The following is a 25,252-nucleotide window of genomic DNA, read 5'->3' on the forward strand; positions in this document are numbered from 1 at the left end:
GTGCCAGCACCTGATGTGGGTGCTGGTGGGGAGCCGGCGGGGAGCCAGTGTAAGTGCTGGTGTGGGAGCAGGTGTGGGAGCTGGTGTTGGTGCCAGTGCGGGTGCTGGTAAGGAGCCGGTGTGGTGCCGGTGTGGGAGCCTGTGTGGGGGCCAGTGTTGGTGCCATCGTGGGTGCCGGTGGCGAGCTAGTGTGGGTGCCGGTGTGGAAGCCGGTGTTGGTGCCGGGGTGGGTGCCGGCAGGGAGCTCTTGTGGGTGCTGGTGTGGGAGCCAGCCGGGAGCCAGCGTGAGTGCCGGTGGGGAGCCTGTGTGGGTGCCAGTGTGGCAGCCAGCAGGGAGCCAGTGTGGGTGGCGGTAAGTAGCCAGGGTCGGTGCCAGTGTGGGAGCTGGGGTAAAGGCCGGTGTGGGAGCCGGTGGGGAGCCTCTGTGGGTGCCGGTGTGGGTACCGGTGCCCGGTGCCAGTGCGGGTGCCGGTGCAGGAGCCGGCGAGGAGCCAGTGCCCGGGGCCAGTGCGGGTGCCGGCGCGGAGCCGGTGCGGGTGCCGGTGCAGGAGCCGGCGGGGAGCCGGTGCCCGGTGCCGGTGCGGGAGCCGGTTCGGTCCCGGCGGTGCCCGGTGCCCGATCGTCTTCCATTGGCGGGGGCGGGCGCGGCCCCGCCCCTTTCCCACCGCCGGGGCGGTTATAAAGGGGCGCGGCGGGGCCGGGCGCGGCGGCAGCGGCGGGGCCGGGCCCGGGATGGAGCCGGGGCTGGAGCGCTGGGCGTACGGCGCGCTGTGGGCGGCCTTGGCCGGCAGCCTGGCGCTGCGGGCGGCTCGCCGGGCGCTGGGGCCGGGCCGGGGGCTGGTGCTGCCCCTGGCGCTGCTGGCCGGGCTGCAGAGCCTGTGCCGCGCCTGCCTGCCGCTGCCCCTGGGGCTCGCCCTGGCCGCCGCCGCCGCCTGCCTGCTGCTGTGGCGGGCATCGCCCCGCAGGCTGCTGCCGGTGGCGGGCAGAGCCGTCCTCGTCACAGGTGAGTGCGGGGCCGCACGGCCTCGACGCCCCGACGGCCCCGGTGTGGGGGCGGCGGGGAGCGGGGCGGCCCCCCGGGCCGTGCCCGCGCATCCCTGCTCCAAGCCCCGGCAGGACCGGCCGGGCTGTTGCTGCCCTTGCCCCTGCCCCGGAGCAGGGGGGCTGTGGGGGGCTGCATTTGGTCCCTGTGAGCAGCCTCCTGGCTCCAGGACTCCAGTGTTGCCCCCGAGTTGCAGCGTGATGCTTCCTCCAGGAGTGGGGACGTCAGATGGGATGTGGCGGGGCTGGTTCAGGAGCCCCTCGGCTGGCCCAGGGGCTGCCCTCACCTCCCACCTGGAGCCGTTCTGCTCCCTAAAAAGCTTCTCATGGCATCTCTACAGGCTACAGTGAGGCCGAGCACTCCACTTCACCCAGAGCCCTGTCCTGGGAGCTGTGGGGGGCAAGTGGGATTGTGCCCCCTCTTTGTGGGGTCACCCTTGGGAAGTGCTGCCCAGCACAGAGCTCCTCTGTGGGGAAGGCGGCTCTGCAGGGATGTGCTGCTCTCCCAGGCTTTGCCCAGCTAAGCTTGGTGGCTGAATCTCTTTAGGATACCTTGGTATGTAAGTGCATTCCCCTCTCCTTCCTCCTGGCAGTGGGGCTGGAGGATGATGAAGGTAGCTGGGGTCAGCAGGTGCTTTGCTGCGAGATGATGGCAGCAGACATGGCGTGAGGAGGAAGTGCTGGAGCCAGCGTGGGTGTTGCTGGGAGGGTGCTGTGGGCTCCACGTGGATGCAGAGGGGAAGGAAACCCATGGGCATGACCTTGGTGGTTCTCCCAAGGACGGGAGCCTGCATCCTGATGGGAACGGCTGGGCTGGCCTTGGCTTGGAGACTCCCAGGCTGGAGGAGGTTTGTGTGTTTCCCAGAAAACTGGATCTTGTGATGGGGCATCCTTGGGAAGGAGAGGTGGGTCCCCCATCCAGCTTCAAGGGCTCTGTGGCACCAGTGGGAAGCGGAGGGAGGCCTCTCCGGAGGAGGAGGAAGCTTGGAGGAGCAAGTCAGTAGATGAATGAATGATTCAACGAAGTGAAGGTCAAAGCTGCAGCGGGGCAGGGCTGCCTGGAGAGGACATGTCTGACAGCCACGTGCTTGCAGGTACCCTGTGGCACACCAGGTCTGGCCAGCCCTGGCTCTGTGGCATTGCCTGTATAATTAGTGAGTCAGTGGGTGGAACAAGGTGTTCTTGCCCTGGTGCATTGATGTGACACCTCTGCAGCTCTGGTGTGTTTGCTCTTGGCTGTAAATACTTTGTGGTTTTACAGGTTTGAGGCACAGCCTGTGGTGCAGGATCAGGGTTTCCTTACTGCTGCTCCAGCAGGTGCCTGCCAAGGGGCAGATGGAGGGCTGCTCTGCCTGGGATGGCATCCCTCACTTGAGTATTTGCATAGTAATTAGCCTGATTCTTTTGCGGATTAATTCCGGACACTTCCTGGCAACTGGGTATTGAGTTGCTGTTGGTGTCTCCTGTGGGAGCAGCCAGGGAGGATCAATGCAGGGGTGAGCTCCTGGAGAAAGGCAGCCTGGCCTTCCTCTTCTTGCCCGTGGGAAGCAAAACACAGCAGAGGGAGAAGTGTGGAGTTGGGTGCTGGGTATCGGTGAAGGTGTGCGAGGTCAGGGACAGGGCTCCTGCCACGCTGAGTGTAACGCTGGACCCTGCAGGCCAACTAAGAAATGCAACACAGTCCCCTCCCGATGGCTGCAGTGGAGCGGCGCAGGTCCCAGCCTGAAAAGCTTTGGGCATTGTTTCCTCTTATATATGCTCCTTGATCACTGGCTTAATCCTGCAGCAGGGAGTTGCACGGGTTCAGTGATGCTTACCTGGAGCAAGGGAATGTGGCTGTGGTGCTGTTGTATCTCCTGGCTGAGGTGTCCCAGGTCTTCCAGCTGCCCGCTCTCCCATGACCCCTGGGAACAACCCCAAGCTGAGCTCTGCATGTGATGCTCCAGCCTCATGTGCTGGTCTGGACATCGCTGGCTAATCAAAACTTAGTTTATGGGAGGGGTTGATGGAAAACTAACTATGCAGCTCGGTGGGAAAGTAGCAGAGCAGATGTGGAGCTGCTGCAGATCAAAGCTGCTGACCCTGCAGTAGCAGCAGGGACTAGAAAGTTACGGTGTTTCCCATCTGTTGTGGGTTTGCATTTCAGGTGTTGCACATGGGGCTGGGGTTTGGCTGGAGCAGGGATGGGCAGCTGCCTGCTGCTGGTGAGGAGTGAGGAATGCTGTGGTCTCCCTGGTGCATCCCCTGGGTTAGCAAAGTAGGTGGCTAGTCCCTGTGGTGCTATATTTATCCATGGCTGTGGCCTTGGGGCTCTTGCTCTGCATCCCAATTGTCTGGCTCCTCCAGGAGTGCTGCTCCAGTGTATGCAGCCTGGCAGGGAGTGAGGAAAGCGTTAATCCTGCCTTCCTAGGGGAGGTCACAGTTGTTTGCAGTGAGGAGAATGCCCTTCTGTGCAGCTGGGCTGGGAGAGGTCAGCCCCAGGAGGACTGGCAGGATGAGGAGGGGAGCAGAGATCAGCTGCTCCAGCCCTGGGCTGGGAGGGGGACAGCAGCCATCTCCACGCTGCCCTCGACGTGCTGTCCTGAGCTTGCCTGTGAGCCCAAACCTGCCTTGAAGACAAGCCCATGGTCTGGCACAGGCTTTGGCCAAGCGTGGGGAGCTGCAGGGACCCTGGGACACGTGGAGTGGGGGCAGGCTGCGTACAGGGGCTGATCCCACACCAGCAAGCTGCAAGGTAGCTGGTACCTGGCATCCCTTGCCACCGGTGTGTGGTCAGGGCGCCCCGGGGTGCTTATGCTGTTGGTGGGTACCTGTGGGCCAGCGGTGCAGACATGTGCTGGTTGCTCACTGGGAGCAGCCTTGCTCCAAGCATCAGGCAGCTGGCTTCTGTGTGTGCGCCCCTTCCTACATCTGAAAATGGTGCTCTTGGGTGTGCTTAGGTGCCTTGGACTCCCCTGAGCTGTGTGAGCAAAGAGGAGGGGTGTTTTCTTGTATCCCCTAGCTCCTTCCTATCAGGAGTCGTTACAAAAAGCAGTCCAGCCTCTGTAGCCTGTGCAAAGGTGATGGTCTGCGAGAGCAGCCTTGGAGGGAGGTGAATGAACTGCCATTTCTCTGCCTCTCTAGGTCCAAGCTGACAGCACTTCATGCCAGGTTGGTTTTGACCTGACTTAATTTAGATGTGAGCCTTGATCATCCTTTGGTCCCTGTGGATGTCTGTGAAATTGGGTGAGTCCACAGAAACTGCCCAGTACAGCTGGGTTTAGTGTCTGGAAGTGGTGGAAGGATGGCTGTGAACATCCCGGGGCTCTGCTGTGCAGCTGGGGTGGTTGTGAGCCCCTTGCTGTTGTGTAGCTCTGTGGTGTGTGACTGCTTGGGGGTCGTTTTTCAGGCAATAGCCAATTACCCAATTTACTACAGATCCTTGAGAAGGACCAAATGCAAACCAGCCTGTAGGTCCTGCCTGCAGGGTTCTGCCAGAGCAGAGGGAAGGTACGAGTTGAGTTGCAAGGTACTGATTCTTCAGCTTGGATGAGAAGTTGAAAACGGTGAATTGTTGCTCTGCCTGTGAAGGTTGCACCTGAATTACACAGCTCTGAAATAACCCAAACCCATAGGGTGGCTGCCTGGGGGAGGAAATCTGGGGGTCTCGCATCCTTGTTCCTCCCTGGTATAGCCTGCAAAGCCAGGAGGCACCTGCAGACCGGTCTGTTTCCTCAACAAATCATCTTTGTGAACAAAACCGGTTGGCAGGTCAGGCTGTTCCAGAGCCAAACCTGCCATGTTCTCCTCCCTTCCCCTTCCTCGCTGCAGGGAAAGTCAGTTTTCCTGGTGAGGCTCTCTTGTTACAATTGCATGCCCCATTAACAATCTGAAATGGGGCAGAGATTCAGATTGTGTTCAAGGTTAACAGAGGTTTTGCAACTTGATCATGGTCGAGTGGAGCTTAGTTTCCCATGGACTCAACAGATGTTGAAGCATCTGGTGACTGCAGCAGGGTGAAATGATTCAATCCAGATGTCAGGACTCTCGCTGTTCTGCCACGAAGGTGAATTGCTTTCCTCTGTAAAACAGCATCACTCCTGTCCAGAATTTGATGTTGTCTTAGACACATTTTCCAGCTGAACTGGGTCATTAAGAGATGTCAGGAGGCTGAGACTTCAGGGCTGTCGAGTAATCCAGGATAGACACTTCTGCTCCAGGGCACGGCTAGAGCACCAGCAGGGCTAGAGCACCAGCACGGCGTGCTTGCAGCCTGCATGTGGTGCTGAGCCTTCCAGCAGCCTCATGATAAACAAAGCTTCATGTAAAGACACCACAGCTCCCACAGGCAACTTCCACCCTGCTGCTGGAGCCAGTGCGTCAGCTCCGAGATACCTGTGGCCTTCCCCAGGTTAAATGGAGGCTGAAAATCGGCTTGCTCTCAGGAATTGCTGTTTTCCAGGATCTATTAAAAATTAACAGCAGAGACAACTGCTCTTCCAATCTGAGGCAGGGACAGGACCAAAACCAAACACTCAAACTGGAACCCTGGTGTAAAGCGATACCTTGCGTATTTAAGGGAGGAAAAAAGCAACATTTAACTCTAGTTATAAGGTTTGCTGCTGGTTTCTGGGAGCAGCGGAGGAAACCTGCTTTCTCTGCCTCTCTTTGCAGGGCTGAAGCTCTCCCTGACGTTGTCAGCAGCCCTCCACAGACTTCAGAGTCACCTTCCCCTCACTAGGTTTCTTCAGAAATAGATAACTGCCCCTGATCACCGCAGACGTGTAGATACATACAGTCAGCTTTCTCACTTATTTAATAAATAAGCACTTTCAAAGCCTGCGAAGGACACAGGCTCTTTGGGGTGTTTTTTTAGCACCGTTAACCAAAAATGATGAGCACAGCTAATTAGAAGGAAAAGCATGTAAAGTTGCATGCTGTGGGAGAACAGAGTTGATAGAGAAACCCAAGCTGGCTTGATTAGCACCCGGGGTTATGCGGGGACATGAGAGCAACAAAGCAGAGACTTCCCTGCAGAAATGAGATTGTCAGATGGGAACGGATGCTTCGGGAGAAGTGTAGGCAGTTGCTGCCCTCTAGTCCAATGAACAGCACATCTTTAATGAGGTCTGGGATTGTGTTACCCACTGTTGAGTCTAGCTCCCCTTAAGCCAGGATCTGGTTTCAGAGGAGCCGTGCTGCTTTTACTACTGGTAGCATGGGGGTGGTGGACTTGCCCAGCCAGGCTTTTACTGGAGGGGGAATGGGGTGGGGAGCTGTATTTAAGGTGCCTCCACCAAGCCTGGGCAAGTATTTCCCTTCTCCCTACAGCTGTCTTTCAGTGCTGGTCCAAAACCCCAGCTGGGGGAGGACCTCTGCTTGCCCAGCTGACCTGTGCAGGAGGCTACAGGGCTTTCATACCTCTTCACCTCTTGATGTCCCTCCTGCAGTGTCAGATCTGAGAGACTGCTGTAGAGCCTGCAAGGTGGAAAGTGTCCAAGACCGTTGCCCTCATGCTGTCAGTGTGTTGCCATAGGTATAGTTTGGGACTTTTTGTTGTTAACCTTGCGCAGCACATGCCTGTTACGTCCTCCGGTTCCCCCTGACTGCTACGGTCCATCCACAGTCTCCAATCCCCGTTCTTCTGTCCCAGCCTCTGTGCTTCACAGGCAGCATACCACTTATGCTTCCTTCTCCCCTGGAGAGCTGCCAGCCCCTGAGCTTTCTCAGCTTCCCTGTTGGGAGCTGGCTTCGCCATTGCATGTGGTGCTGTCCTGGGATTTGCTGTCTCTAAGGCTGTAATCTTGAAAAGCAGTTTTTGGCTTTACAGGCTTTGTGGTGGCACAGCCTCTTGCTGGGTGGGTGACCCTGGGGAGCCAGACGGTGGGTGCTCCCCAGGCAGGCTGGGGATGGAGAGGAGGGATGGGCTGGTGAGCTGAGGTCCTGGAGGAGGTACCTGCCCAAGGGCTTTGAATGGCTGGCTGCTGCTTTCAAGCCTCCCTCTGTTTCTCCTGGTGGTGATCTTCTAACGTTGTGTGTCTCAGCTTCCACCAGACGTACCCTTGAACAGATTTGTGATCCCTCTCTACCCCGTTTCACCACTCTGGTGGCCATACATTTGGCATAAACCTCATGCTGTGCACATCTGCTTCTCATGACCCTGCCAATGACACTGTGACCAATGCTTGTTCCTTCCCAGGGTCCCAGTTACCAGGTGGGTAACTGGGGTGTGCAGCTGTCCTGTGGTGACTCCTGTCCATGCTTCAGCTGGTGTGCTGGGCTTTGCCTGTGCTGTCCCAAGCCAGTTGGCATGTGTGGGTGCTGCCCTGTGCATCACTGTTCAGCCTGGCTCGGCACGACTATGTCCAAGCACATCAGCCTGGAGGGCTACTTGCTTGTGTTCCGGTAAAATGTGCCAGATTAGTCTTGTGATCCTCAAACTCTGATGAGCTGCAAGTGGAGGGTGAGGAGGGGACAACTTAAATCAGGTGCAGAAGGGGCTGGTGTGGCTTGAGGTGGCCATGGGGTAGGGATCTTAGCCTGGGGGCCTAAGTGGCTATTTCAAAGGCTGTCTTGGCTGAAGTGCAATTGGTGCTCGCTCAGTTGCTAAAAAATAAACCCCCCAAAACACAAACCTGAGCTCTAGGTGGATCAGGAAGCTGCAACAGAAAAGATAGTTGGTGCAACTGCAGAGACCATCTTGATATGGAGATGGGCAGGGCTTGCACCCATTTTTCTGCTTGCCTGAACTTGTGGCATGTGGTGAGACTTTATTCTTGTGACAGGGGGAGTGATGGGATGGCACCTGATAAGCAAAGTGGAATATCATCACCAAAATACCCCAGAGCTGATAAGACTCCATTCAAACAGCTGTAGTTTTGTTGTGGTGCTGCAAGCTCTGAGCTGCTTAATGTGGTGATCCCCTGGGCTTGCTTGGGAGTGACTGCTTTGGTCAGCGCTGCCCCAGCCTGGCTCTGTCCCTGCTGACGCTGCCTGTCCCAGCCCTGTGTGCCTTGTCCACCTCCATGGTGCGGTGGGTGGAGTGGCACCCAGTCTTGGGTGGCAGTTCAGGGTCCTTCCGTGGCTCACCCAACCCACCACATGGCCAGAGGCTCTCCCAGTCCTGTGGTGGCTGCGGTGCTTTGCTGTGCTGGCTAGAGATACCTTCTGTGCGATGTCCTGGGGTGTGGATGGCTAATGGTGGTCCACATAGAAGATCTGGTCTTCCCTTCTGCTGCTTGCGGATGGCTTAGCCCTGCCTGTAGCAGACCTTAGGCACGACCTTCCACCTCTCCTTGCTGGCTCCTGGGGACTGATGCAGTATCATGTGAGATAGATAAGGGTCTTGGCTGGTGTTTCCCCAGCCTGCTGGGGGTCCCTGGGGAGCCCTTGTGTGGCCTGGGGGTGCTTCCCAGCAGGTGCCCAGCTGTGGCTTTGCTCCCACCACCTCGTTCCCCAGAGCATCTTCAGTGCCACATCCCAGCTGTGGCTGGTGGAGCTTTCCAGCTTCCCAGCCTGATTCCCACCCGGCCTCTCCCTAAGAGCCCAGGCAAATGTGTCACCAGTGCCAGTTTGGCATTGGCACTGATCTGGCCAAGCTGTCCCTGGGCCATGGGTGTCCTTCCCAGCAACAGCTCTTGCTGATGGATGGCTTTTGCAGCTCGCCAGCTCCATGTTCCCGGTTCACCGTGTTCCCTCTGAAGGTGATTATTAACCCGGTTATCACCGCAGCTCTTCACAACTTCCTCTTCTCAGCAGACATCCATCCATCCCCGATTAGCCCTGATGTATGGGCTGCACCCTTTTGCAGGCAATGTCCTGGCTGCTGCCTCCTGCTCATCCCTGCCCACAGGACACTCAAATCCTTGACCATGAGAGTCCAGCTGCTCCTTTTGAAGAGAGGATCTCCCCTCAGTGGAGACAGTGGCTGCTGGAAGATGCCGTCCAGCCCCGGGGATGCGGTGAGCGGCTGCTTCTAGGAAATTCCTGTGCCCTTTTTCTGTGAAACCTGAAGCACCACAGCGTTGCTGGGAGGAGAGGCACTTCCTCCACCCTGCCTGTTTGCAAGCCCTGGCTCAGTCCTTGCCAGCAGCACCCCTGTTGTGTCAGGGCTGTGTTATCTGCCGGGCTCTCCTGCACTTGCTGCTCCATCTGAGGAAATCTCTGGTGCTTTTGCATCTGCTGACCCTGCTGGTGCAAGCCCTTAGGCTGAGCTCAGCAGGTCTGGGTGCCAGGCTGCCCTCCTGAGAGCTTAAAGCCTGTGCCAAGGCTGACTGCAAGCTTCTGGATGGATCCTGATCTCCAGCACCTCGCCAGGCACTGGCCTTGTGCAGGGGAAGGTGGCTGAGCTCATTTCTGCCATGTGCGATGTAACAAGCTTCTGGCTTTGTCAGCCCCACTGGTGGTGAGCAGCATCTGCTGCCCTCGGCTTTGGTGGGGAGGGATAAGGCGTCTGCGTGGCTTGTAGTGACAGGGAGGGCTGTGGCTCCCGACACTGATTTATTCTGTGGCTGCTTTTGTGCTGTTGGGGTGCTCAATACTGATGCACCAGTGCCTGCTCCTGAAAAATGGGCTTTAATTCAGGAGTGTATCCACACCGGCCTCAGGGCTCCTTGTCATCTCGGCCCAGCTGCTTTGGGTTGTCTAGGCAGAAAATCAGGTTTTCCCATTTCTCTTTGGTTTGTTAAGTGAAAGATGCCTCCCCAGGTGGAGGTGATGGTGTGTGAGGCTTCAGAAACACTCAGCTAATCCGTTGTAATTCATACCATCTGGCTGTTGTCCCTGGTGTGGTGGGGTGTGTGGTGTGTGTGTCACCCCTGTACCCCTGCAGTGATGGGCATCCCCAGCTCTGCCTTCTGCTGTGGTCTACGGGCCTCCCTGGGGGGCTGAGGGTCTGCCTGGCCCCTGCCCTGACCCTTAGGACCTGCTGGAGGGATACAGATGTGGCACTTCATCCTGGGCTGCAGGAGCTGTCAGCACCCTGGCTCGTAATTTCCCTCTGGCTGCCTACGCTGGCTGCACTAGGGGGGGTGGGGGGGTGTCCTGGGGAGTGGGGAGCAGCACATGCTCCCTTTGGCTCGGGTCCTGCCTGGGGAAGGGGGGTAAGGCTTTGCAGGGATGTCCACCCAGGCCGTTTGGGGTAGGGGGGGTGGGGCTTGCATGTTGTCCCCTTGCTGGGGATTTGGGGATGGGATTTGGCTCATCCCTGAAGGCATCTCCCTGGGTTTAATGCAATTTAATTATTGTATGTAATATATATTAATTAGTTATTACAAATTAATAATGCAAAACTGGGTGCGGAGGACCTGCAGCAGCATCACAGGGCTGCTGCCACCCTGGCCCCATCCACCAGTACCAGGGCATGGGGGCTGCTCCTGGGGGGCTCCATGGGGAGCAGGGACACTCACTGCCAGTGTGGCATGCTGCCCTGTGAGCCACCAGCAGGGGTGTGGTTTCCTGTTGATGGTGATGCCACCGGCTGCAGTGGGGTGGGGGGCTGCTGCTGGCCCTGCTGGCCTGGCAGGACCTCGGCTGTGGGCAGGTGGCTCCTGGGGGGGCTGGACCCAGTGGGCAGCTGTGGCAGCTCAGCTGCCGTGGGCACAGGTGCTCCTGCTGTCCCCACCCTCCCCAGTGCCCTGCCAAGAATTTGTTCCCTCTTGCCTGGGGCTGACATCACCCCTTTATCGCTCCTCACTCCAAACGTGCACGGCATCCAGGAGGTTGGCCGCAGGGCTCTGCTCTTCCCCTGTGGGCTTTTGCTGGGTGCTTTGTCCTGCCTGGACCTGCCCTGTGCAGGGACCCCCTCCCCAAGTCCCTTTTGGGGAGCCCCATCCCTTCCAGTGGCACCATCCCTGCTGCATACTGCTCTGGCCTCACTGCTCAGTGCCACATCATCCATGAGGTCCCCATGGTGCTGCCAGGATGAAGCCAGGATCAGTCCCTGCCATGCCCCCCAGATGCCCAGCTGAGTGTCCCTGCAGCGCAGCCAGACTCAACCCCATCCTGTGCCTGGAGGAGCTGGATCTGAGGTGGCAGCGGCAAATCCTGCTGGGGCCAGAAGGCCGTGTTTAGCTTGGCATCCCAGGCAGGATTTGAGCTTGAGCCTATGGAAACAAGCAGCTCAGCCTGTTAATCCGCTTGGCCTTGGCGCCTCGGCTCCCCTCCACTGACGGGTCCTTCAGCCCAGCGCCATCTCAGGGCTGGGAGGCTGGTGACAATGGTGACAGCTCCATCTTGGTGAGGCATCTCAGAGTGGTGGAACACATAGCTCAAAAGCTCTGTGTGGTGAGAGAGGTGAGGTTGATGTCCTGGGATTTGGGGAGCAGTGGCAGGGCTGTGAGGGGCACATGGGGCACCCAGGTGATGGCCTGCAGAGCTGGGGAGGAAGTGATGCTGCTCTGGGTGCCCAACCCAGTGGCAAGCACCCAGCTGCCTCCAGGCTTGGTGGAAGATGGAACATCCTTGAGGGATGCCCTGCTGCCTGCCCTCGCTGCGTGCCTGGGGAGCAGCCCCTGGGGATGCTGCCGCTCACGCTGCCAGGACTAACCCTGAGGGAGCTCAGTCCTGGGGCAATCCCTCACCAGCTTCCATGCTGGGATCCCAGGCTGGGGTGGCCCTGGAGGGAACAGCTTCTGGGGAGCTGCCACTGTGCTCAGGGCTCTGCGCAGCTGCACAGGGCTTCTTCAGCCAAGCTGTGCTTCTGCCTGCTGAGGTTTTGCAGGTCTGTGCTGCTCTTCTCCCTTTGTACATGGCTCAGGGATGCAGATGTACATAGCTTGTGGTTCAGGCATGCGAAGGTACACAGCTTGGGGGTGAGGATTCACAGCTCAGGTGGGGAAGCGTTGCATCGGGGTGAGCACTGTGGACCTGTGCCACCAGCCCTCCCTCAGGTACTGTGCTGATGGTGGGCACGGGGGCAGGGGGTGCTTGTGGTTTGGCAGCTCCTGGACGGTAGCTCCGCTCAGCAAACTGCAGCATTGATTTTGAGCATGTGTCCGTGCATGGCTGCAGGAGCAGGGTGAATACCTGAGATAGCAAAAAGCCAGCGCCGTGCCACGCCCGACTCACCCGAAAGAAATGTGTCCGCACCAAATCGGGACTGTGGTTTCAGCCAGCGCCGTGTGAGCTCTGCTTTCACCGGCGAGGGGCATCTCCGGGCGGTGAGCACACAGTGCTGCATGGTTGGTCGTCTTTGTCCTCCCTGAGTGGGTGGGAGGGCACCCCAGTGGTGATGCTGGAGGCCAAACCTCTCTGCTTGCTCAAGACAGGTAAAGCCAGGGCTCAGTGTGTCGAAATCCCGGTGGCAGCCGGCATGCTCTGCTCCTGGGGGAGCCGGTGCAGTGGCTGGAGCTTTTGTAGAGTCCCCAGAAATTGCTGCTGACCTGCTGCTCCGGCAAAAGGCCAGCCGGCCCCCAGAGCGGGCATTTGCCCCCGCTTGCTGAGACTGTGGAGCTCTGCCAGATTTTGCAGCCTGGGCTCGGGTGCTGCTCCTGCTGCAGCAGAAACCTCTGGCTGTTGGCCTGGGACCCATGGGGGGACACAATGGGGGGCTTCAAGCTGCCTGCCCTCCTCTACCGTGCTCCCTATGCTGGGCTTCTCCTGTGCTCGGTCCGACCGCGGTCCCTTCTGCCGGCACGGATGCAGAACTGGTTGGCAAGCAGGGAGCCAGGGCGGGGGGAGCTGGCGCCAGCATCTCCTCGTCATCCTCGGAGGGCAGCACGCCCAGGGCCAGCCTCGCCGGGGCCGCACAGACTGACCGGCTCCAGCACTCCCGGTGGGGCCGAGCCAGCGGTGGCGGGTCCCACGCCAGCCCCGGCAGTGCCGATGGCTTGTGTGCTGGTAGCCACGGGGAATGAGCATGGCCCTGGGCAAGCTGCTGTGCTTTGGGGCCACGTGCTATGGCCCCAGAGGTTTTATTGTCCCTCCCTGCACTCTTGGCCATGCCTGAGCATAGCAGCCAGGAAGCTGAGCAGTGCTGGAGACCTTAAATAACACCAGAACATCCTTGCCTCCTGGCCCTGGGCCTCCCGCCAGCCTCCCAGGCAGGTTGTTTTTTGTTGGGTGTTTTTGTGTGTATGTGTGTGAATAAATTAAAACTTCCGAAACAAATCCTCTGACAGTCCCACTCCTCTAAGGCAAAACAAACCCTGGCTGGCTTGGATGGCATGCGGCTGTGTTTGCTCCCTCCTTGCCAGGCTTGCCTGAAACAAGCCAGCAAACCTGTGTCTCTTGGGTTTTTGGGAAGTTTCCCAGTGTTTTGAGGCTCAGGAGGTGAGACACAGCTTTGTGTTCGGACTGGAAGCTTTTCTTGCTGGCTGGGGTGGGAGCAGTGCAGGTAACTCTGTCCTGGCGGTGACAGTGTGCAGGGCACTGGCTGCGGCATGGTGAGGCTGTGGCCACAAGCACTTTTATTTTTAAACCTTATCTTTATTGCAGTTTTCTCCTGCTGTGTTGGGAAAGGTGAAATGCACCTTATCTGGCTGGCTGTTGGCAGCACGACCTGTTCCCAGGGAGGGGAGAGGTCGATGTGCTGCTCCAGCAGCCCACAGCACATTCAGCATCCCCTATAGCACTGGGGGGATGCCAGGAGTGATGCTGAGCCAGCCCGGCATGCACCCATGATGGGTGCTGGGTGTTGCATGACAAAGTGGGGGGGTCCCTGCAGCCCCTTCCTGCCAGCGGAGCACCTCTGGGGTGTGTTATCACTCTGGCCTCTGGCCAGGGACTTTTGCATTTCTGATGCAGCAATAAAGTAAAGCGGAGCTGGGGACCAGAGCGCAGACGCTGAGCCAAGGGTGGTTTAGCTGGCACTGAGAGTTGGAGCTGGCAGCACCCCCATCCCGGCCTGAGGGGGCAGGAGCAGGGAGCTGAGGGGGGCAGCTGGTCTCCGTGTCCACCCCAGCACAGGCAGGAGAGGTGCTGGGAGGGGTCTGGGGTCTCCTAGGGGCCTGCAGAGCAGGTACCAGTGCCCAGGGCCACTGTCGTGTCCATGCTGGGGTGGCTCCAGGTGCTGGATAGGGCCCTTTCTCAGGGATGTCCTAAGGAGCACCCAAGGGTGCTAGGCCGGAGGGTGCAGGGGTGATGGGGCTGTCCCTGCAGCGCTCCCCTGTTAATGGTTAATGTGCCTGGGCAGCCGCAGTGACGTGGGCTCCCTGGAGCTATCGGTGCGGTGCTGCCGGCAGCCCCAGGAACAAGCTGTACCTTGCCACTGCTGTTTGTTTGCATCCTGGCTGCTGTGGTCCACAACACCTGGCTCCTGCCCGGGCCGTCCCCCAGCCACCTCAGCAGTGGCTTTGTGGGTGAGCCGAGATAGAGGAGAGGAGGCTGGGACCATGCATGGCAGCACCCAGTGCTTTCCTGGGCGGGACAGCCCAGCTGGATGCTCCCTTGAAGGATGCGGGTGACAGGAGCAGACCAGGATCCTTCTTTTCCTTCTCTCCCTTTTTAATCTCCTTAGTACTTCAGCCAGGCAAGGGGTTGCTGTGCTTCTTGCCCACCATTTTTGGGAGGCAGCAAACATTTGGGGAAAGGCGTCATCTCCCACGGAGCCTTGTGCCAGCTCCAAATGGTGCCCGATGGAGCTTTTGGAGGCTATTTTGGGGGTTGATGGCTCCCGCTCCACATCGTGGCAGGGCTCTTGGCTGTCCTTGTGACTTGCTGTGCTGGTGGTTTTACCTGTGCCTCGCATCAGAGGCACTCGGGGTGATGAGGTTGCAGATAAGAGTGTTTTCTTCCTGCGTGTGTGACAGAGAGAAAACAGCAGCTCCATGACCTGTGAATGCTCCAAGGCAAGGTCATGTCTCCAGCAGGATGGGAGCTGGAGCTGTGTGATGAGGCAAGGGTGGTCCCGAGGTGGGGGACCAATGTCAGGGGGTGTTTGGTCCCTGGGGATGGAGAGGCAGAGCTAGGGGGATCCCTGAGGGCTGGGGCTGTCACCGGGCACTGCAGGGCTCCTCTTGGCTCTTGCAGGCTGTGACTCGGGCTTTGGGCAGGCGACAGCACGGCACCTGGATGCCCTGGGCTTTCAAGTGTTTGCCAGTGTACTGGACCCGCAGGGTCCCGGTGCCCAGGAGCTCCGCAAGAGCTGCTCGCCGAGGCTGACGCTGCTGCAGATGGACCTGACCAAGCCAGAAGACATCCAGCGTGTCCTGCAACACATCCAGGCCAACACCAACAGCACAGGTAGTACCCCCTGGGGACCCCACACAGCTCCCCAGGACCTCAGCTTGCAACTAGTGTGGCAGTGCCAAGTCTCCATGTGCTCCCTGCTGTGGGCTGCATCCCTGCGGCCACCCACACCAACAGCCTCTGCTAACAGGGCTTGTCTCAGGGCACACCAAAATTCCTTTGCGGGACCCCCATGAGCCAGGGAGCAGCTGGGATCCCCAGGGTGGGGGTCCCCCATTCAGGTCCCTTCTTCAAGCATTCCATTCCCACAGGGCTCTGGGGCCTGGTGAACAATGCTGGCTTCAACGACACCATTGCCGATGCCGAGCTCTCGCCGCTGGGCAGGTTTCGCACCTGCATGGAGGTGAACTTCTTCGGCTCGCTGGAGCTCACCAAGGGACTGCTGCCCCTGCTGCGCTCCACCGGTGGCCGCATCGTCACCGTGAGCAGCCCTGCAGGTGAGCAGCCTGCCTTCAGCATGGCCTGCCAGACCCCTGGCACCCCCAGCTCGGCTGTGGGTCCAGCATCCCCATGGTGCGGTGTGGCTCCCACCCCACTGAGCACCTCCGCTTCCCCCGCCAGCTGCATCAGACTGCCACCAGGCACCCTGGGATGAGCCAGTGGCATCGCTGGGCCCTGCAGCAGGCACTCAAGAGATGGGGAGCCATGGGGCTGTATGTGCATCCTGGGGGCAGGCAGGGTGGGCAACCCCAGGGAAGCTGTCTTGTGCCCCCAGTGGGAATGACAACCCCCAGCTTTGGCTGGCTGGGGAAGGAAGAGCAGCTGCCTTCCCCGCCCCGCCCCCCCCTTAAAACAATTGCTTTGAAGCAAATTCCAGTTACTTTCTCAGCAAAACAAAAGCTAAGCCCTTTCCTTGTGCAGGGGCCGGGAGCACAGCCCTACATAAGCCCTCCTGGTCCCTGCCTGAGAGCCCACTCACTCATCCTTTCGCTCCTGCAAGGTGACCTGCCCTTCCCCTGCCTGGCAGCCTACGGGGCCTCCAAGGCAGCCCTCAGCCTGCTCATGGACACCTTCCGGAGTGAGCTCCAGCCTTGGGGTGTCAAAGTCAGCCTCATCCTGCCTGGATACTACAAAACAGGTAAGAGGGTCTGTGCCCGCCTTCTGCCTGCACCTGCAGGCAAAGGGCAGGTACGCCTGGGGGCAAAGGTGGAGCAATGGCAGGAGCAGCTGGTGGTGCAGGATGCAGCTTCCGAGCATCCCCAGGCACCTCCTGGGGACGGTGCCCATCCTGTGGCCTTTGGGCTCTGGCTGGTGAGGCAGGGTCAGGATCGAGCCCTGCCAGTAGCTCCTCTGCCATGTTAGTGGTAGCACTGTCTCCACTGCAGGGACAGTCCGAGACCTCTGGTTCAGTCCCAAGAGCCACTGTGGTGCTCCCACCACGCCTCTCACACGACAAGTCTGCCAAGGTTTCAGCAGGACCTTCCCAGGAGGCTGGGGGGGACTGGGGGCTGCTGGCACCCATGCCAGGGGGGCTGGAGGAGGGGGGCCACGCAGCTTACGGGGGGGCCGCGTCCTTGCAGGGTCAACGTGCGACCCTGCCTTCTGGAACCTGCAGAAGCAGCGGCTGGTGGCCAGCCTGCCCCGGGAGCTGCTGCAGGCCTACGGCGAGGACTACGTCGAGGAGATCAACCGCCAGTTCATCCAGTTCATGAAGGTGGCAGTGGAGGACCTCAGCGCAGTGGTGAACAGCATCACGGACGGGCTCCTGGCTGCCAACCCAGCTGTGCGCTACTACCCAGGGCAGGGCCTTGGGCTCATGTATTTCATACACCGCTACCTGCCCTATTTTGTCCAAGACTTGTTCCTGAAAGGATTCTTCATCAATCCCAAGCTGCCCCGAGCGCTGAGGCAAGAGCACCACAACGACGTGAAGAAGGCCTGACCTCGGCCCGCATGCGGTCGCGGGGCAGGAGCGAGCCTTCTCCTGGGATTTCCAGGCACACCAGCCCCCGGGCGCGTGCGCAGATGCTGGCATCACCCTCCTGCGCTGCAGGGGAACAATCAGCACTAGACGTTAAAAACCAAATTGCTTTCCAAAATCAGACAGATCTATTTTCTATTGTGCGAGAATCACCATTTTCTAGAGACCTTGGTTTTGTATGTTTTCTAACCGCGCATCCTCCAAGGGGGCCGCCCTTGCCTGACTCAGCAGCTCTGCACCATGGGCTGGGATGTACCTCGGCCATTTCTCAGCTGCCCGACATCCTCCTCACTGCTGTTGGAGCTGTGTTTGGCTCCATCACCTCTTGGCTGGGTCAGACCTGGGACCCTGTGGCCACTGCCATTCCAGCCCCTGCCTCCCTGCTGTTTATGACACTCCACGTGCTTCTGGCAAGCGCAGGAGCAAAGCCCAGGCTGCCAGTGCCGCTGAGCTCTTCACGAGATGAACTACGTGATTGTCACTTTTTAAATAAATCTGTTCTTGACATGCCACCCGCCTCTGGCAATCTGCTTTGGCGGTGCAGTGCTGTAATGCCTGGTCAGGGATGCTGTGCCTGGGGGCCGAGCTGAGCTGAGTCGCCACTGGCACCGCATCAAGCACTGCAGCAGGAGCCTTGTGTGGGGCTGCAGGTGCCACAGGCGGCCCCAGAGAAGAGGTTGGCCAGGAAAAGCTCGCACCCCCTCCCTGCTACTCCCCACCCCTACCCCACAGGCTTCCTCTTGCCCACAGCCCTGCTAGGGTGAGGAGGGAAGGGGTGACGGTGCCCCAGGGGGACAGCCCCCCGCAGGAAGCCCAGATGCAGGGGGACAAGCCATGCAGCTCCCCATCAGCATGGCTCACTCCCCTGGCACCCATCAGCTCATCACCCAGATGCACCCACAGAGCAGGCAGCACCTGCTGTGTGGGCTGGATCCAGGGCCCAAGGGCTGGTAGAAACAAGTGGTCCCAAGTCATGCAGGAGCCACACCAGCACACACCCGCCCCCCGCCCCACCCCCAATACCATATTCCCTGTGCTAATAGCTCTTAGGGATGTGGGAACAGGTGCCCAAGTAAGCAGGGAAGAGCATGGTGCAGTAGGCAGATATTTATTGGTGTAGAGAGAAGGGGATCACAGGATAATAAACACTGCAGAGGTGACCACAGCACAAGCTGGGACAGAGCTGCTCTCCATCGATCCCTCCCAGCAGCAGCAGCACTGAGCATGCGTTTCCCACCAGTGAGGCTTCTTTGCTACCACACTACTGCAGGGCATCTCCCAGACCTTGAGAGCAAGTGGAGCTAGCCTGGCTGCAGAGCAGCAAGGAACAGGGCTGCCACACCATGCCCAGGGCTTAGCTCTCACCCCCTAACCCCAGAGGGGCGGCTGCTCTGCCAGCAGCTGCCCTCTGCACACCTCAGGGTGACCAAGTAGAGCCAGACCCAAGGGCTGCTCTTCCCAACAGCCAGCTGTGCCCACGCGGCTCCGCAGCAGTGCCAGCTTGGACACCCTGCACCAGCCTTGATGTCTGCTCTGGGGTGGTGCAGGGGTCCAGCACCTTCCACAGAGCACAGGACCTTCCTGCCTCTTGCACGGTTGTGACTGTAAACCCCCAAGCCGTGGGTCTTCAGGGGAGGAAGGAGCTCAGCCAGCTTATGGAGCAGTTTCAAGCTGCAAGGCAGGAGGGAGCCTGAGAGCTGCTTCTAAGGACATGGGGAGGCTGTGCTAGTGCAAATGCTGCCAGAGCAGGGAAGAGTGTGCTCCACACACACTCTGGCTCTGCCCTCCTGTTCCCACAGGCTCCATCCCTGTCCCAGCCAGGGCTGCCCAGTCTCTCCCAGGTCAGGGTTAGCTACAGAGAGATGCAGGGATTGCGCAGCAGCATGGGCTACACTACAAATGATAGTCAAACTAAATCTCACAGGAACAACACCGACGAGGAGGTGTGCAGAGCACTGACAGAGAGGATCCCCCAGCCATGGCAGACCTGACGTGTTCCTCCGCAGTGCTGGGAACCCCTCACAGGCAGCAACCCCCCAGCTGGTGCTTGCTCTACGAGCATAAGCGCATACAGCAGATTAGTACAGTAACACAGGGACTATTAGATACACAACAGGAGGTGTCTCTCCTGATACACAGGGCCAAGCCTGTGCCGCTGGTCCCTCCAGATGCCTCACAGTACACACAACTCAAACTTCAGCTTGTGAATAATTTAACTAGCAACTGTACAATTTCCTCATCTGAGCCAGTTCCACAGACGGGACATCCCTGGAGTCTGGAGAAGGGATAACTCAGGGTGTTAGTTAGATAGGGGTCCCTCCGGACTCCAGGGGCAGGAAGGTCAGACAGGAACAGAGCAGGGTTAGAAGATAGGAATGTAGTTGTCAATCTTGGTCCTGTGCCGCTGGGCAATGCACTCTGCGATCCACACAATGTTGCGACATTCCTGCTCCTTCAGCTTCACAAAGGCATAGAAGACTCCAAAGTGGAACTGGTTGAGGAAGGCCAGCTTATTCAGCTTCACCTAGGGAAAGCCCAGAGGAGGACATGTCACTTGTCCACCTCAGATGGGAGGAGCTGGCCAAGTGTGTGGCCTGAAGCAGTGTGGGAGGTCCCATGACTTCCCCAGCAGGCTGGAAGGCCCAGCACAGGTATTCTGTCTGCTCTGCAGGTCCTTGGGACAGCTCTAACCTACAGCACATGGCTGAGGACAGGCTCTAACATTTGAAGGAGGAAATATTTATACCCTCAGGTACTCTGAAAATCCTTCTTTCCCATGTAATTACACTCTGGTTTTGCTACCAACGGACCAGATACCCACCAGCAGCCCCAGACTTGTCTCTCACACTGCTCTAATCTGCCTGGGTGAGAATACGGAATGATCACCATGCTGGGCCCCCCCTTCCCTCGCTGGAGCAAAGGGCTGGCATCCTCTTCCTTCCCCCAAACCCTGTTCATCCACAGCGCCGCTGACAGGGCGGCAGACAAGCTTGCTGCTATACCTGGAGCTCTGCAAATGGCACAGGGAGGTACAGGCAGAGAAGCGTCTCGGGGCTCACTCACCTCATGCTCAAAGAACCTGTCTTCAAGGGTCTTGTCTCCAGGATTGCTACCAGCCCCTTCAAACAGCAGCTTGTACTCCTGCAGGAAGACGTTACAAAAGGATATACCCAAACCTCAAAGCCCTCCAAGCTCAGCAGCGTTTGGGGACTCCGTGTCAAACAGACACCCCAGCCACCACATCAGGTCAACAGAAAACACAGAAAAGCCAAGAGTCTGCCCCATGCACACATGAACATTGCCAATGGGATACTGCTGAGGCTGCACTGCACACACGCTGGCTGAAGGCAATCCCCAGGAAGGCAGAGAAAGCCTTTATTTCATCTGTGAGCTTGTCCAGCCAGAGATCCTACCACCTCTCTGAAACTGTATTGGTGCTTTGAGCCTGCAGGGAAGATGCAGCAGGTACAGACCCCTCCAAGTCAAAACTGGAGTGTTTGGGCCAGGCCCCTGTGCCCACAAACACTGGCACATGCTCCAGCTGCTTCAGTAAGGCAACACTGAGCTGACTCCAAACAGGTCCCCAGCCATGCACAAGGGCAGCTTAAGGAATCCAGACATATCCAACCATGTCCTCCCAGGTCAGTGCCGCCCCTGTGGACTGAACCAGAGCTCAGAACAAACCACTAAGGGCTGGAGATGCAGCACACCACTTCTCGCTGAAGATGTGTTTCCAAGCCCAACCAGCCAAAGACAGACTGCCATTGCTGCCTGTCCCCACAACCCGGGATGGGATGCAGGGCACACACTTCCCTATCACTACTGCAATGACAGCCATGACTAACAAGCTAATGGCATCTTGGCCAAGCAGAGCGCAGGTCCAACAGTAGCAGCAGAAGACCAGCACCCCTCTCCACAGGCTGTCAATCCACAGGTTTTCCCAGACCCCCAAGAAGCTCTGATCCAGAGCAGGTCCTTGCACCAGTCCCCACAGCCCTCACCCCAAAGCACTCACAGGGTAGTAGTCAGCAACGTTTTTGACTTGTTCGTAGTCATCTGCTCTGGCCAGCTGAGCCAGGCCCTCAGGGTAGAGCTTGCCACAGTGTGGGAACAGCTTTGCTCGGTCCTCCTTGGACAGCTCAGTACCAAATGAGTTGATGGTGATAATGAAGGCCCTCCGGTCAGCTTCAAACTGTGGGAGAAGAGCAGTTCACCTTGGGATGCAGCACCTTTGTCAGAGGCCAGCAGGTAACAACACTGCTCTGAGTAGAGCCACATCAGAAGGCAGCATGAGCAAGCTGCCTGGGACACAAACAGCTATCCAGTGTTCAGCCAGGGCAGGCTACACATGCAGGCTCCCAGTACGCCCAGCAGCTGACGCCTGGGAAGCAGTCAGGTGAGGAAATCCCCATCCCAGGCACAAGCCAAACCACAGAGCAGAACCCTGCGCAGGTCAAGGAGTCTCTCTCACCTACTGGCCCCATCCCACAGCTAGCCTTGGCACGGAGACAGGCCATGCACTGAACAGCTCTGGTTGTTCTCCTGCTTGTTATCTATGTGAGAGGATGAAGATGTTGCCACGAAGGCGACAGATGTGTCGGCACCTGGCAAGATCAGGACTGGGGAACCAAACCTGTTCAAAGTCATGTGCAGGCAGTGCTTTCCTAGGCCCCCAGTAAACAGGCAGAGCACACATGGGGGTGCTGAAGAATATCTTGAGCGTCCTTAATGCTGGCAGGCAAGCTGGGTCTGAGCACAGAGCAATGAATATCACTGCAATACTGCCCAGCTACAGGGGTTTCCAGACCTACCTCCAGTATTGGGCACATGGCATCTGCTGTGGTACCTCCCAGCACCTTGCAGAACTTGTAGAAGGACTCCAGGTAAGCCTGGAAGAGAGAGGGCAGATGAGCACTCTTCTACACAGCTTCACCTATTGCCCCACAGGGCCATTCAGCAGAGGACAGACAGCAAGCAGAGATGCTCCCAGACACTTTGTAACACAGTACAGGCATTCTCACCCCATGTGAACTTGGATGCCAAGCCCACACAAGGGACAGCACTTCCCCAGGGGCTGGAGACATGAAAGGTTGTGGTTGGGTTTAAGTGACTGCAGGAGCTTACAGCAGGCAAGATCCCCAGGCAGCAAGGTTAAAGTCTATTTTGCTCCTTTGTGTCATCTAACTCAAACGGATTTACTGAAGTCTCATGTGGTTTCTTGACCCTGCTCTGGCCTCCACAAACATGCCAAGCCACACAACTATAGCTGCAAGACCTACACTCAGAAAGCATGGCTGTGTAAGCAGAGGCAAGAGATGAGACAGGACATCTGTGAAGGGAACTAGCCATTCTCTGTAATTCTCTTTTCACACTGCAACCGCTTGGTCTCCATCCCAACCAGAGCACTGGAGAAAACATACAAGGCTAGGCACAGTTACACTGCCTCCAGGAAATGTAATCCTTTGTGGAGATGTACTGTAATCCAGCTGGAAGATGACTGTATCTCCCAGGGGGAGCCTATGAAAGCTGTGCACGGCTAAAAGTGCTGTTCAGCAAAAACTTTCTCAGAAGAAGTCATCATGTGATAAAACACCTCCTTGGACAGAGCGCTGCAACCAGAATCACTTAAAAGCAAAGGAGTAAAATGATGCTGAGACATCACAAATTGCTGCTTTGTCACAACTCCAGGACTGAAGACAGACCAAGAACGCCCGTGTTGGACACCCTCAGCCTCTGCACTAGGAAAGCACCTGCATTACTGCATTCTGTAAATATTTGTTACCACAAAGTGCAAGAGGACACGGCTGGGTAAGCATAACACATCAAAGAAACACAGTCTCCAGCACTTGCCACTCCTCAAACGCAGAAAAGCACAGAGCATCAGTCTGCAGAGCTACCACAAGAACAAGGACACCGGGAGCAGCCTTTGCTTGAGGCTGACAGAAGAGGGAACCTGGACAAGAGGGTCAGTCACTGCCTCTGCTCTTCTCAGAGTTCGTGCACAAAACTAAGACTTCAGAAGCAAAAATAGGTGAACTCAAACATCCAGCACTGACTGAGGATCCAGCACCGCAGGCACTATGAAAACACAAAACTGGGTACCTGCCCCTATGAGACACTCTGCAGATGACAGCAATTTATAGAAACTCTCCAGTGTCCCAAAACCCTTATCCCAGAAATGGTGGTGTCTTTACATATAACATTCCTTAATGGACTTTTACTTTCATGAACCCACACATTTATCCCCTGCCTCCTGCTAGCCTCCGACCAGCCTAAAGGGAGACCTCTGGCCTGTCCATCCACATTAACTTTTCCAACACTACCTGCAGTTACCACCACAGCTCAGATTCACTCCTCTTCCAGGTGAGGAATTTTGGTGGTTGGATCCTGGCTGAATGCCATGTGTTCACCAAAACTGCTCTATCACTCCCCTCCTCAACTGGACACCGGAGAGAAAATATAACAAAAGGCTTGTGCGTCAAGATAAGGACAGGGAGATCACTCAGCAATTACCGTCACTGGCAAAACAGACTTGACTTGGGGAAAATTGGTTTAATTTATTACCATTCACGTCAGAAAAACACTTCCCCCTACCCCTCCCTTATTGCTGGGCTTAACTTAATTCCCCATTTCTCTACCTCTTCCCCTCGAGCAGCACAGAACAGGGAATGGGGGTTACAGTCAGTTCATCACACATTGTCTCTGCCACTCCTGCCGCACACTCTTCCCCTGCTCCAGCGTGGCATCAAGCTGCTTCAGCCTGGCCTCTTCTTGCCACAGGTTCACAAGTCCTGCCAGCAAACCTGGGCTCTCCATGGGGTCACAGCCTCCTTGGGGCACATCCACCTGCTCCAGCATGGGGACCTCCAGGGGCTGCAGGTGGATATCTGCTCCACCATGGACCTCTGTGGGCTACAGGGGGACAGCCTGCCTTGCCATGGGCTTCACCATGGGCTGCAGGAGAATTTCTGCTCTGGTGCCTGGAGCACCTCCTCCCCCTCCTTCTTCACTGACTTTGGTGTCTGCAGGGCTGTTGTTCTCACATAATCTCACTCCTCTCTCTCACTGGTACAGATTTTGTTGGGGTTTTGTTTTGGTTTTTTCCTTCTTAATATGCAATCACAGAGGTGCTGCCACTGTCACTGACTAGCTCAGCCTTGGCCAGCAGCAGGTCTGTCTTGGAGCCGGCTGGCATGGGCTCCATTGGTCATGGGGGAAGCTTCTAGTATCTTCTCACAGATGCCACCTCTGTAGCCCCCCACTACCAAAACCTTGCCGTGCAAACCCACCACAGGAACCCTAACTTTTTTGTAGTTTCCCATACAGAAGTCATTGTACCCAAACCTTTAAACATGTCCTCCTTAGCTGCTTTGCCTTTTCTGCTGTTCATATTCAGAGAGGAGAGGAATGAGACAGTATTAGGACAAACGCACTACAGATATATACAGTACAGTGATATTTGTGCAGTTCTCTCCTACTGCCAGGAACAGAGGACCTTGTAGAGACACACTTGCTTAGGTCAAGATTTCATTCAGTAGTAGAAAGGAACAAGGAGACCCTCGCTGTAAAGGCAGAATTAGGATTGCTTCCTTGCCTCTCCCATACATCACATTTATCCACATTGATTTGTCCAGTCAAAGCTCCTTCAGCTGATTCCCACAAGACAGTGGCCAGCAACGGCCAACAGTCAGCCAGCTTCACTTCAACATTATCTGCTGAAGATGTGGAAAAAAAAGGGAGTAAGCGAAGAAGATGATAATGCCAGCCCGCCTCCATTGCAGGACTCCACTGCTGACTGCCCTCTACACCAAGAGCTGACCACTTACTTTCAATTAATCTCTGCTCCCCATCTTAACCGTATTTCCATTTGAGAACCTTCTCACTTGTTATTGCTAACAAGAAACCTTTGTAATTGCTTTCCTCCTACGAATCCCACTCAAACCTTCTGTCTACATGCTCAGATTCCTTCATAAAACCTCCAGTAGGTCTGGGAGGCAGCACTTCCCATGCAAACTCCTCCCGGACACAGGCACCTATCCCAGGCACCTGCCTGCTGTGTTCCTCAGAGCAGCTCTGTGCAGATTTCAGACCTGATTTTACTTCCTTCATTTGCCTATGCAGACC

The 25,252-nt window shown here is 57.3% G+C and overlaps 2 protein-coding genes across 5 annotated transcripts in view; one reads left to right on the forward strand and one right to left on the reverse strand.

The window, feature by feature from the left end:
• Positions 1-723: 723 nt before the first annotated feature.
• HSD11B2 (hydroxysteroid 11-beta dehydrogenase 2) lies at positions 724-18,121 on the forward strand. Of its 4 annotated transcripts, none has more exons than XM_055726895.1 (5): positions 724-1,003; positions 14,989-15,201; positions 15,459-15,644; positions 16,148-16,285; positions 16,763-18,120. In XM_055726895.1, the coding sequence occupies exons 1-5, from the start codon at positions 733-735 to the stop codon at positions 17,716-17,718; spliced, it is 1,764 nt and encodes a 587-aa protein (XP_055582870.1). In that variant the 5' UTR covers positions 724-732; the 3' UTR covers positions 17,719-18,120. The 4 variants fall into 4 exon arrangements, with proteins under 4 accessions (XP_055582870.1, XP_055582873.1, XP_055582872.1 ...); XM_055726898.1 differs by having other exon boundaries at positions 16,728-17,292; XM_055726897.1 differs by lacking the exon at positions 724-1,003 and adding an exon at positions 1,565-1,889 and having other exon boundaries at positions 16,763-18,119.
• Positions 18,122-18,220: 99 nt separating this feature from the next.
• The window catches only part of ATP6V0D1 (ATPase H+ transporting V0 subunit d1), a 37,039-nt gene continuing 30,007 nt past the window's right edge, over positions 18,221-25,252 (reverse strand). Inside the window, exons 5-8 of the mRNA XM_055726899.1 lie at positions 21,940-22,017; positions 21,144-21,320; positions 20,192-20,269; positions 18,221-19,652 (exon numbers count right to left, since the gene is read on the reverse strand). Coding sequence (XP_055582874.1) covers positions 19,491-19,652; positions 20,192-20,269; positions 21,144-21,320; positions 21,940-22,017 — 495 coding nt within the window. The 3' untranslated portion in view covers positions 18,221-19,490. The remainder of the gene's footprint in view (positions 19,653-20,191; positions 20,270-21,143; positions 21,321-21,939; positions 22,018-25,252) is intronic.

Source organism: Falco cherrug, chromosome 14, assembly GCF_023634085.1.
Source record: "Falco cherrug isolate bFalChe1 chromosome 14, bFalChe1.pri, whole genome shotgun sequence".
NCBI lineage: Eukaryota > Metazoa > Chordata > Aves > Falconiformes > Falconidae > Falco > Falco cherrug.